Genomic DNA, 12,988 nt, shown 5'->3' with positions numbered 1-12,988 from the left:
GTACACATGTGGGGAGTCTGCTGGATCATACTAGTTAGCATGCCCCAGTCAGCCTCCGCATCTCGTGTATCACCATTCTCGTGCTTCAAAATGGTGATGGGGGTGCTTTAACTAAAGTTCGTTTGACACATGGGGATGCTGATACATGAGACTCTGTGGGTTATTTAATTAAAGCAGCTCCCGTACCTCCTCTAGCAGAGAGCAGATTTAGATTGGACATTAGGAAGAACTTCTTCACAGTTTGAGTGGCCAGGGTCTGGAACGGGTTCCCAAGGGAGGTGGTGCTCTCCCCTACCCTGGGGGTCTTCAAGAGGAGGTTAGATGAGCATCTAGCTGGGGTCATCTAGACCCAGCACTCTTTCCTGCTTATGCAGGGGGTCGGACTCGATGATCTATTGAGGTCCCTTCCGACCCTAACATCTATGAATCTATGAATCTACGATCCCCCATGGCTAGGTGCCCCATCAGCTGATCAGAGATCCCACCGGGGGGGGGTCGGGGGGGGGGCATGTGTACCCTTGAGCCTGAGAGCTTCCAGCTGATGCTGGCTCCCAGGATCTCAGCTTCGTGCACCCTGTGGTTGGGAGGTTGACTGGGGACCCCTGGGGTGCTCCCTCAGCTGGGAACCCAGGTCAGGTGATGGGGCTCCCAGCTATGGTAGTTCATGGTGTGTCCTCATGGCTGGGAGCCCCATCAACTAAGGGAGCTCTCAGTCGTGGGAGCTTGCTTCTTGCTGGTGCAGGGGGGAAACCCAGGACTGGGCTCCCCCTGCACCAGGTGATCTGATTCGTGACCCTACAGTCATGCCTTGTGCCATGCATGTGTGGCATGGCAGGAGGCATGATTGTGTAGATTATGCACTGGATTCCATTGTGCCTTTACCTGCATGTGTAGAGGGACTTTATGATATATATATTTATTATATCCTCAGATTATCCCAGTCCATTAAAACCCATCACAAAGATCTTTGCCATCCTAGTCAGTAAATAATTTATACATTCATTTCATGATCTGATTTTGAAAACTACCCATAACTCAGGCACACATAGGATGACTTCCCTTTTCAACCTCTATTTAGAGGTTTGTCTTTAAGCAGAATATCTTTATACAGGAATTTATTGGTGTCCCATAAAAATAATTTACGCACTGTCTGGCATGCTTCTGCCATCCTGTGTGTTTCAGAAGACACCATAATCCTGGTAGAGACACTTCATTTTGTACATTTCTTACTTTTAGCAAAGATTTTTAGACTACACTGACTATCAGCTTTATTTGTAATTAATTTGTTGCATAAGGAGCAAGAGATCATGTCATCATTTTCTTTACTGTCTCCTTTATCTCTATTTCATGAAACATAAACTAATTATCTCCATGTAAAAGGTTTTCAATGGCCCACTCCTTTACCTGTTAGTAGTTGCTGGGTGTGCTACACAAGATGCTATAGCACCGTAGCTCATTGCTATGGCACTGTAATGTCTCCAGCCATGAACTGTGATGGCATTGGCGATGCATAGGGGGTGTACGCAGGTGCACATATACCCTCTGAGCTTGGTGGTGCACCCCCTGCAAAAAGTGCTGCTGACACTGCCAGTGGTACCTGCAGGTGGTCACTGCTCGCCACCCCCCCCCCCTCTCTGCCAACACTGCCGGCGGCATCTGCAGGCAGTCCCCGATCACTGCTGGCCGCTGCCAATGCTGCCAGGGGCATCTGCAGGTGGTCGCCAACTGCCAGTCAGCACCCCCCCACAGCCGCTTACAGAAGCTCCCTGCTCGCCACCACCATGCCCCCGCTGCCAACATTGTCACCGCCTGCAGGTGGTTCCCATAGCCCACCAGCCTCTGGGGCCATGTGGTGTTCATGTGTCATGGTGATGCTACTGTGAAGTAGTAACAAGCTACCGTGCAGTAGTTTGTAGCTACTGCACAGTAGCATCTAAAAATAACCATGTGGCAGCGCAGTAACTGGTAGCTGGTTACTGTGCAGTCATTTAGTACTTAAGTACTAAATTAGATAATTAGTTTACTAAAGTACTTAAGTACTAAAGTTAAGTAAGCAAGTACTAAAAGACTGTGCATTAACAACTGCATGGGCAGCTGCTCATATAGATGCAGCCGCTGAGTACTGAGAGGTTGATTGCAAACTTTGATCAGCCTATGGCAATGGTCTCCATCATCTGTTCGTTCAGTTTCCAAACAAGATCCCTGCAGTTTTTTTCCCATGCTTTCTTTAGATACGTGAAGATCTCCCTGAAAAGCCACCTCGTTATTCTCCTTCAATTTTCTCGTCTGCCATGATGCCTACCAAAATCTTGAGAATAGTCAGATTGCAGATATGCTGAGACCCACCAGGCTAAAAAATACATTGTTCTCTTTGGTTCAGCACAAGGGTCATATTTCTCTCCTGTGTTGTGCAATGTTTGCTTAGAAAGGAGCTGGGCCATAAGTAAGGCTCCTAGACACTATGGAGTCAATATGTCAATCTAACTGTTCTGCATAGGTTAATTTTATGATTACTATATGGAAAAAAAACCTTAAGTTTGGAATTTCACATTAGGTAGTCACCAACCATTTTGCATATTTCCAACTTTGGTTACAATTCACTAAGCTCCAGTATCATTTTTTTAAATCTCTTATTTATGGATCATACATCCAATGTCACATGCCCACAATCTATTGTAAAACCTTAGTTGTATTAAGACACCTGAGAGGGAATTGTATTTCTGTATCAGTATCCTCATCCTCATCAGAGCTCTGCCTTTCTAGTCATGTATGCATTTTCCTTTTAGATTTCTTTGAAATTTGTACTGAGAAAAGGAGCTTCTTACAAAACTGGTGCTTTATCTTAAAGCATGACATTACACACTGTGCTAAACACTTCTACATTGTGTTTTGATAGCCTTCACATTTTCTGTAAATAAATCTGGTCTGTGTGGTGAGTTTATCCTTCTAACTTTTGTCTTTAAATTAGATGCACTTCAGTTCTTTTAGTGCTTGTTAACTGTCATCTAAGAAGAACAGTTTTTGCTAACCCTGTGACTATTGTCTTTTCTTTTCTAACCACATTCCTTTCTGACCTAGTTATAAGTTTTACCATAAATATTTTTTCGATTAACTATTCACATTCTCATGTTTTAACTTTATTATGTTGTGCTGTATTGTTTTACCTGACATCTAATTTTTTGTAAAGAAAATGTTGTCTGTCCCAAGTAAAGGGGTTTTTGTTGTTGTTTTTTTGTTGTGTTTTGTTTTGATTTTGGTGATGTCTTTTAATAGAGCAACTGAGCAATTGGGTAGGAAAAAAACAATTGTAATAATTGTAGAGACCTTGCTAGCCTATTATTGGGTAAGTTTTCCAATAATGGAGGGAAAGAAACCAGACAATAGAAGGTTCTGTGTTACCCAATTCAACATCCAGCCAGTAAAAGGCTAAAAGAGCATTGAAAAAAAGGAAGTAATATCCTTAGGTCAGAAGATTACCAAGTGCAAGTGAAAGTCAATAGCTGCTTTTGAGCAGAAGAGGCAGGCTGCATACAGCAGCCTGGAAACTGTGCCTGACAGCTGAACAGAGAAACAGGCTATAGCTGATCAGAGAACAGCAGTTGACAGATCTGAAGAACGCAGGACAACAGTCTGCAAATAGGAGGAAGGATGCCAACTGCATACACACGTCAGGAAGATGGTGTTGAGGTGCTTTTATGCTTATAGCAGTGCAATTTCAGTTTTGATTCTGGCAACCCTAGTAAAAGAATCTTCTATTACTCAAGGGATATGCATTTTCTTGAGAACTCACAGAAGACTAGAGCTACCAAAGGAATTAATGCTCGAAGTGGAATTTAGACACAACTCAGATGCCTAAATTCAAAATGTAAATTCTCAAAACCCCCACTGCAAGGAAACATTTTTTCTTAGAATACTGGAATATTCATTGCACCAATAACAGTAAGGGGTAAGAGCACTTTCCCAGAAGGGGAACTCCTGGGGTGCATCCAGATGAGTGCACACATGCCAAAAATACAGGTGTCAAAAAAACCTGTGCCTAAAAAAAATGGGTTAGCAGAAGCGGCAGCAGTGTGCGCCAGCCAATATTGGAGCCTAGGCTCCTTGTTGCCAGATTGCCACAGCTGCAGGCCCCGGACACCCCCAGGAACCCAGGTAAGGCTGCTGGAGCCAGCCCAGGTGCTGGCCCCAGCCTTCCCTACTCCACCTGGGGCAACATGCTGCACACCAGACCATGCATGCATGGGAATTCCCTAGGGACAAGTAGCAGCTACACATATTGTGCCACTGCTGTTTGTCCCTGGGGTAATGCACATTCCCACTCTTGGCATCATCCAATCTCCCCTGCATTTTGAAAGAAAAGAGTGATTTCTGCTAAGTTTGTGAAAGGAGAGGTTTCAAGTTGAGCATGATGAGTAGAGAAAGGCATCCACCAACAGCACTGAATAAGATAGCTAAATCTCAGACAGGGACTGAATTTAAGATGCTCACAGTATTGGCTGGCTTAGGTGTCTCCCAATAAAATGTAGTGCCATTATTTGGAGGCACCTACCTTACCCCATTCATAAGTACCTAAAAACAACTCAGTACAGCATCCATGTCCCTTTGTGTATCTAGGCCCTAATACCTACCCTACTTTGCCTCAGTAGGAATGTCTACATGGGTATATTAATGTGCTGCAATACACTCTGATGCTTATCGAACAGGAGTTTATTGCTTCTGGGCATGCATTTACATGGGTACCTGGAATCACAGCATTTTAAGCTTACTCCATTTGTGAAATGATTTACTTCTGACACTGTGCTATGCAGTTCTAGTACAAAAGAGCACTGTTAAGACAGTGAAGCTTTACTTCTCAACTCAAATTCCCTGCATCAATATTCCAGAAAAGAGGACTTCTATAACATGATAGGGGGCAGCTTTCCTTCACTCTATTCTTTATTCTTACAAGATCCTAGCCCATTTTAGGAAAGATAGGGGGAAGAAGTACACTTAGGTTGTTACTGTTCCTAACAAGTAAGGCAGATAGTTCAACATAAGCATTTCCCCACCTCCAATGAAAACGAGGTAGGGAAATAGGAAGACAGCCAGTCAAAAGTTGTATTCCCTGTAAACCAAATGGGAGTCTCAAGTTCTATATTTCTGGTATGTACAAAGAAACAAAGTGCTTGTAAACATCAGGTACCCGGGTAAGCAAAGGAAACATAATAGCTATCATTCTCCAAATCAGGTGCCTAAATTTAAGTACCTAGAAAAAAAGTATAGCACCAATAAAATTGGCTTAATACTCAGAAATGCTCCCAAATGGAAATTCTGTATGCTTGATGCCTCTGAAAGTCTGGCCAATTAGATCGATTGCAAGTAATTGCATATATCAGTCTCATGAAATTTTGGAAATTTCCAGCAAATGCTTTCCCTTGTTCTCAATCTATTGTGTTTAGAAACTTGCAAAATTATTCCTCTTGATAACATCCAGTGGCAATGAATTCCACATATATTGTGTTAGATATTGCTGCCCCCTTTTGGCTGGAATTATTATCTATATTTAGAGGTTGGGAAAATATCTATATTTTTCCTGTTAGGAAACTAAATTTATGATGAAGTCTAGCATTTCTTTGATGCACCTTGTTTATTTATAAAGAAGGTACAAAAGCATGTTATCCTGAACACAGTAGGAATCAAATGTCAGGAGATGGTATCTTTGCCTTTTTTCAGACAACACTGCATTCAAAAAGCTCCTTCTTCCTAGTTTTTTTTCCAGTTATGTTTCCACTTTGTGTTCTTCTGTTTCTTTTTCTTCCTGTTCCTTCTCTGCATCTGCTTCTGTTGCATTTCTCATCATATGTCTATCTAATACACAACTTCACGAACCAGTGTCCTAAACCCTGTATGAACTATGTCTCACATAGTTCAGTACCTACTCAAGCCTTGCCATGTGCCTGTGTTTGGGTGGGGGTGCCTGTTGTTCCAGCTGGCATGTTTCACAAAGGAACGCAATTGCTTGGTACACTTCACCTGATTGAAAGGCAGTTATTACACCCACCAGCTTAAATGAGTTTTAACTCCACCCATGATAGTCTACTTTCTGTTGCCTATTTTAAATCTGTTGCCTTTAAAGGCAGTTTCTTATTCTTATATGAACAGAAATGATCCATTTTCCTTAATAACATTTGCTATTGTATATTCCTCAATCTATCTCCTATTATTTCCTTTTTAAACTGACAGTTTTAAAGTCTCTTTGTGTATGGAACCTCACCAATTTCTTTCATTATTTATGCTATTTTCGTCTGCATTTGGTCTATGTTTACCATCTCTTATGACATGCAGGGTGCATCTACATGAGATGTTTACTGAGAAGCTAATTAACTTGGCAGTAAAGCATCAGTGTATACACATGCAGTGTTATTAGGCCAGAGTAAACTGCTTAACTCCACTATAGGATAGTACTGCCTAACACAAGTACTATCCTACAGTGGAGTTATTTACTCCACTGTAACACATGTGTAGACACTGACCAGGGCATGAGGGTGTTACAGGGTAGGGTTGTCTGCTGGCTAGCCCCACACTGTGCCCCGGCCAGCCCCTCCACAGCATGCTGAACCAGCTTGGACCATCCCCAGGCTGGCAGGCTGACCCTTGGGGCTCCGTGCCACCTGGGGCTTCTTTGTTCTGGCTCAATATACTGTGGTCCTGGGTGCATGTGTAAACACTGCACCTGGGAGCAATAAACTCCAGTGTGAACTGCACTGGCGTTTATTGCATTGAATTAATTTCATGTGTAGATGTACCCACGGTGACCAAATTGAACATAATATTCAAACTAAGGACGTACCATCATTATATAGATAGCCATTATTATTTTCTCTTCTCTTCTTAATGCTGCCTCACATCTTTCTTACTTGACAAAGAAAGTAGAAGGTCTCCCTATCAATTTGAATGGCTTCTGTAAACTTAATGAAGTTTTTCTCTCTTCCATGCAAAAATATGACTGAGCAGGGGCAAGGGCAGACCTTTCCATCACAGCTGCTAAATGACCCACATGCTGAGAGACTGGTGAAGTTCCAATGTGCAGGGGAAGTGGTTGGGGAACTTATGCGTTCTATGTATCAGGTTCTCTATGCATCATGTTTTGGGAGCAGAAGCCAAAAGGAATCTGTAGTTGTGGCCATCCAACAGCCACTGACCCACTGTGGAGTAAGATGAGGGAGGGATACTACTGCATACACATAAGGTGACAAGCAGTGGAGTCTTCCTCCATATTCTGCATCCACAACAGAAAATCACTGTCCCATACAGCACCTCAAATCAAATGCTCTTTTCTATACTGAGTTCAACCATTCAGGATTGTTACAGGAAAACAAAAAATAGGTATGTCTTCATTCTCAGAATGAAAACAGAGTAATTATCATTCCAATGGAAGTCAATAGGAGCTGTGGTGCCCAGCACTTCTGAAAATGTCAACGTTGTCCATAAGCATTAATAAGATTTATTCATGCTTATGAAGAATTGAAGAGACCATCTGTTTAACTTTTAATGGCCACATTTCTAGAAGCATGTTTGAAAACTGTAATTACAACTTTTAGCACATAATACCCTTGTGAATGTGCATGCTAATGTTTAAATGTTTAAGTATTTAGATATTAAAATATTGTCAAGTATTAGCAACTAATGTGTTTTGGTGTTTGTTTTCTGTTGTCAGTAAATATTGAATTATGCTTGCTAACAGTGTTTAATTAATGAGATAATTTTTTATTTAATCTGAGTGTAAAGGTAGTTGACAGCTATTATTTGATGGCAATACTATGAGGAGGAAAAGTATTTGCAAATAAATTCAAATGCTTCTTTCAAGACTCATGGATATGACCCTAACTAATGCATATTCATATTCTGGCTTTCAAAGAAAATGGTATCTTGATAGAAGTGTTTGGTCAAATGCAATAATTCAAGAGGAAACCATCATAGACCACTGGTTTCCAAGTATAAAAGCAGTCATAATAGGTAAACTGAATCTAGGTTTTAATTTCTATGGTGACTCATAAATAATAGGCACCATATTAAACATAAAACAAAAACTCAGGTTGTACAGGCAATGTTCAATATCTCCACTTGATGCCTTCTACAGTTAAAGAATCTAACTGCCCTGTTTGCAGAGATGCGGCTGTTTTCAAAACATGAATTACTTTAATCTTCTTGAAATATAACTGATAATACTCATAATGAACACTGATACTCTTATAAGAGTATACAAGCATATAGAAAAAGCTTGCCACTCTTTGAAAATCATTTTTTTCTTATTTCCCCACTTTGGAATAGACTGCTTCTTTCTCCAATCCCATAGCGATTCACTGATGTGACTTTACTAATATGATCTAAAAGGCTGTTTTTTAAGAGTCATAACAATCTGTGGTGAGATTTAGCCACTCTTCTTCCTCATGCTGAGAAGTACTTTATTCAGCAAGCAGTTACTTGGTACCAATGGTGGTACTGACAGCCCTCTATTATAGAGAGTACCATTGGACATGATGAAGGGTACCTATTAACTTTGTTATGACTAGAGCTGGTTGGAAAATTAGAATTCAATTTCAGGAAAATTTAGAGGTTTTGAAATTCATTTTGAGTACTAATTGAACATAACTGAGATTTTTTTTTCCTTTTTTTAAACTGGGACTGAGAGAGAGAGACATATACTATGGCATATGGCATATTAATGAGAAATAAGGAAAATTATACTCTACTTATGAGAACATCTGTATCTTCATTGCTTTCCATGTAAAGATTCCAAAAAAATCTCCAGATTATTAAATGATAAAACAGGTGAACTAAGTAAATTGTATTTCCCGAAGTAAAGTTAAATATGCTAACAAATATTGCATAAAGAGAAGATTTGAGACATCTAGTATTCTCTGTCAATAATCAAAACCAATATTTATTGTTATAGAAAACATATTGCTTAGAATCCTATGAGCAAGCCATTTTATGTTTCCACCTGAATCTCTTTCACTTTGTGACACATATTTGCTCCATGCCAATGAATAGGAACCCATACAAATGAAAAGAACTTGTGTATAAAAATGTAGTGTCTTTCTGTCAAACAGTTGCAAGTTGGCTGAGGATTCTGAACACACTATATTGACTGGTTCTGAGAAAATGCCCCCAAAGAAGAAACAACTGTAACAATATACCGTCTAATAACAATACAGGTACCCAATGTGTTACATTTCTGAACATAAAAACTTGCTTTACCAGTATCTTGGAGAGTAGCTGTGACCCTTTCACATCTAATTAATCTATATTAAAACCTTTGTGTGTGTTTAATAAGATTAATGATGGCTCTCTGGTGAATCAATATACAGTGCTCCTCAAATATCATAGTAAGAAAACAACCTCCCTCTAAGTAAGGTTTTGAAGATCTCCACTTTAATTACATCCCTATCTCATCTGATACCATCTGGACCAAAATGATTAATATTGCTTGATTAGAATGAATATGTTAAGTGATTATATTTAATTTTTAAAAATATGCTCCTGGGATCTCAACCTAATAACAATCAAGTACCACCTCTAACCACGTTTCTATACATACAATTTATAGCACAAACCATATGATCTGACTCCCCACCTGCCTCCAGACCCACACTGCTTAGATTTAAAAGATCCACAAAACTCCCATCTCTGCAAAGTGGTCTGGATTGTATTCCCCTTGGAAACAATGGGACTAGTGCTATTATCTTCAGCAGCAGCAGACTCCAGTTCTTCCATATGGGTTCATGTAAAATAACCATGCACAAAGATTTCAGAGGTGCCCACTAGTGGGGATATGATCAAAGGACTATTCATTTCTTTATGGAAATAAGTAGTGATTTGCAAATTCCCCTTTTAGTCTAGGCAAGAGGACCGGATAGCAGTGGTGATGTGAGTTTTTTCCCCAGGGTGATACTGGACATGAATTAGATCACCTGTCTTTTAGGAAGACACCAGGAGCACAAGTTCTGAGCTGGGACCACTCGACAGCATGGAAGTGAACTTTGTGCCTATTGCAACACAGACTAAAATCTTTGGGCTTCAAGGGAAAGAAAACACCATCAGCAGCAGCAGCCCCCTGAGGTGAGATATTTCCACTCTAGACCTGGTGATTTTCATAAGGAGTCCTTAAGTGCCAGCCTGTTATTCTGCATCCCTAATGTAACTAGAGTCTTCGCTAAAGACACCACACACACCCACACCCACACCCACGTTTTAGAACATCTATCTATCTATCTATCTATCTATCTATCTATCTATCTATCTATCTATCTATCTATCTATCACCTCCTAGGTGGTAGAAGTCTGGCAGCATGAATCCCACAGGCTCTCCAGATCAGTCTCAGAATAAAGCACTAAAGATGGGCTGGCAAAGGTGGCAATCAACTCCTCCCAAACTCTGCCCAAGTTACAGGGAAGAGCCGAGTTAATCCAGCCCTGGATTCTAAGTGGATAGAGCTGCCCAGGTCAGAGGTGTTTTAGGTCCCAGCAATAAAAGTGATCAACTCCAGCGCTGTAATTCAGTCCCAGGTTGAGTCCTGCCAACTCTGACGGATTTAAATTCATCCCCTTATTTCCCTCCCCAAGTTTTCTTACATAAATTCTCTAGCAAATTGGATCAAAAGGTCTTCACTGGATCTACAGCTCTGGTGCACAGGGGTCAGGTGAGATCATATGGAATTAAAAGTAGGGGATGATTTATTTCAAGGATCTCTCTGTCCGTTCAGAAGATGCCCCTGATCTGGGAAAGCCCTACTGCTTGGTGCCATCAGTTAGCCCCCTCTGCAAATCGGGGAGAGGGGGTTACTCTGAGGCAGCCTGTGCTGCGCTCCAAGTTAGAGAGACAAGGGTTGGGCTGGGACCCCCTCCCCACAGAGTTTTCCTTCCTGGGAACTGCAGGATGAGGTACCCTTTCTCAGAGAAATTTTCCCCTCTGTGCCCTGCACAGGGTAGCTGCCCACTTCCTCCCCCTCCCTCTCTTAGACCTGGAGCCATTTCTGCTACCACTTCACATGCAACCTGCTGCCTTGGTGGCTGTGTGCGGGGCTCCACAGAATTGCAAAGAAAATGAAGGGCCAGCACAGCGACTGGAGCTAAATAACAGCTGTAATCTGACCCGGAAATATACCTGATTAACCATTGTGTAGAACAAAAATCATCAGGAATCTCTTGCTCCCCCAACACAGAAAGAAGCAGATTGCTTCCCAGCCTTAATCAAAGGAAACTTTCATTACGGATAAGACCAGATCCTCTTTAGAAAACAAACAAAAAAAAAAGATGCATTTCAGGATGGGGGCAGGGAGGAGGAATGCATCCAAGCAACTGTTGGGCTTTCAGTTTGGAGATGATTTCCACCCTTTCCTCTATCTCTTGCCTCCCCCCCTTCCCTCCTTTTCTCTTTATTTCTCACCCTTGTTTTCTTCCAGCCTTCTGCCCCCATTCAGCAACAGGTTCCTTCAACTCTTCTCATTCCCTGTCCCCAGTTCTTTATAAGTCAGCAAAAGACGCAGAAGCACAACAGCATGTCTTTTGCACTACTTAAGATCTTCCTGTCATTCTGTTTTATGCTATATATGTATCATATGCATACAGACATGTATAAATGTTAGACTAGCCCCTGTGCTTGTATTATCTATCTATCTATCTATCTATCTATCTATCTATCTATCTATCTACACACATTCAGGTTTTTGAACTATCCATCCATCCTCCCATCATTTTCTTTCCCTCCTTCCTTCGTTCATTTCTTTCTTTCTTTCTTTCTTTCTTCACACACACAGGTTTGGGAACTTCTATCTATCTATCTATCTATCTATCTATCTATCTATCTATCTATCTATCTATCTATGACTCTTAGGTGGCAGCAGCAGCAGTGTTGGCTCGGATAAGTCCCGTCCCGCGCACTTGTTGCACAGAGAGCTGCTTTTCTGGTTATTTTAAAAGGGGTTTTCTCCGTCTCCCTCCTCCCCTTCCACCTACATAGCAAAGGGAAAGGAAAAAGTTCAACTTCCCAAACGCCCACACAACCTGCTGCAGCTGCTATTAGTAGATCAAGCGTCCCACTGGCTTTTTTTAATTCACCCCCTCTCTCTTGCTCCGGGAAGGGAAGAGGCGAGGAGCAGGAGGAGAGGGACTGGGGCAAGCAGGAGGCGGCGGGAAGAAGCGCAAGCCCAGAGCCAGCAAGGAGCAGCGGCGAGGGGAGGAGAGCAGGCAGAGAGAGAGGTCACTTTACCTGTGGTGCCTATACCTTGTTTGGTGGTCTCCAGAGGGAAGATGCCTGAGCACTTCTCCCACTCCACTTGCCCCCCCAGGCACAGCTCGGAGATGATCTGCAGCGCCTTGTGGCACAGGCTCCCCACACCGTCCTCCTTGTGGAAGCTCATCTTCTTCTCCTGCCTTCCCCCTCTCCTCTAAGCCATCGCTTTCCCGGGAAGGATGCTGATGCTGTGCAGGCTTCTAAAATGCTACCCAGCTACCAAATCCCCATGCCTGCAAAGGAGAGAGAGAAGGGGGGAGGAGGACGCTGGAGGGTGACGAGCAGAGGGAGAACAGTGCAACTGACACGTTGCAAGTGAATCAAAGAGTCTCGGCAGAAGAAGGATGGGAAGGGGGGGGGGGAAGGAAAAGGAGGGAAAAATAAGCATCCACTTAGCAACGCCGTTGGTGCCTGGCGGGCTCCGGCCGGCGGCTCGCCCAATGGCAGCGCGGCGCGGGTGCCCGGCAGGGACACAGGTGGCGGCAGCGCGGGGTCCTGGCCGCCGCCCCGCTTGACAGGCGTCGCTTGTTATGGGTGGGCGCAGGCTTCTTCGTGTGCTTTTATGGGAGGCTGGAGGGGGCAGAGCAGAGGGACAGCGGGGCCACTGACTCCTCTGAGCCTCCTCGGTGCGCCACGCTGCCACTGTCCCACCCCGCTTGCAGCGCAGCCTTTCTCCCACTCCAAGCTGCTGCTGCTGCTGCTGCTGCTGGGGGG

General features: G+C 42.8%; 1 protein-coding gene across 1 annotated transcript in view; it reads right to left on the bottom strand.

Moving 5' to 3' along the window:
- SYT10 (synaptotagmin 10) overlaps positions 1-12,612 on the bottom strand; it is a 61,045-nt gene extending 48,433 nt beyond the window's left edge. Inside the window, exon 1 of the mRNA XM_006273627.3 lies at positions 12,251-12,612. Coding sequence (XP_006273689.1) covers positions 12,251-12,401 — 151 coding nt within the window. The 5' untranslated portion in view covers positions 12,402-12,612. The remainder of the gene's footprint in view (positions 1-12,250) is intronic.
- Positions 12,613-12,988: the final 376 nt, after the last annotated feature.

Source organism: Alligator mississippiensis, chromosome 4, assembly GCF_030867095.1.
Source record: "Alligator mississippiensis isolate rAllMis1 chromosome 4, rAllMis1, whole genome shotgun sequence".
NCBI classification, from domain to species: domain Eukaryota; kingdom Metazoa; phylum Chordata; order Crocodylia; family Alligatoridae; genus Alligator; species Alligator mississippiensis.
Note: the sequence above shows the minus strand (reverse complement) of the source record. Positions and strands in the feature narration are given on the sequence as shown.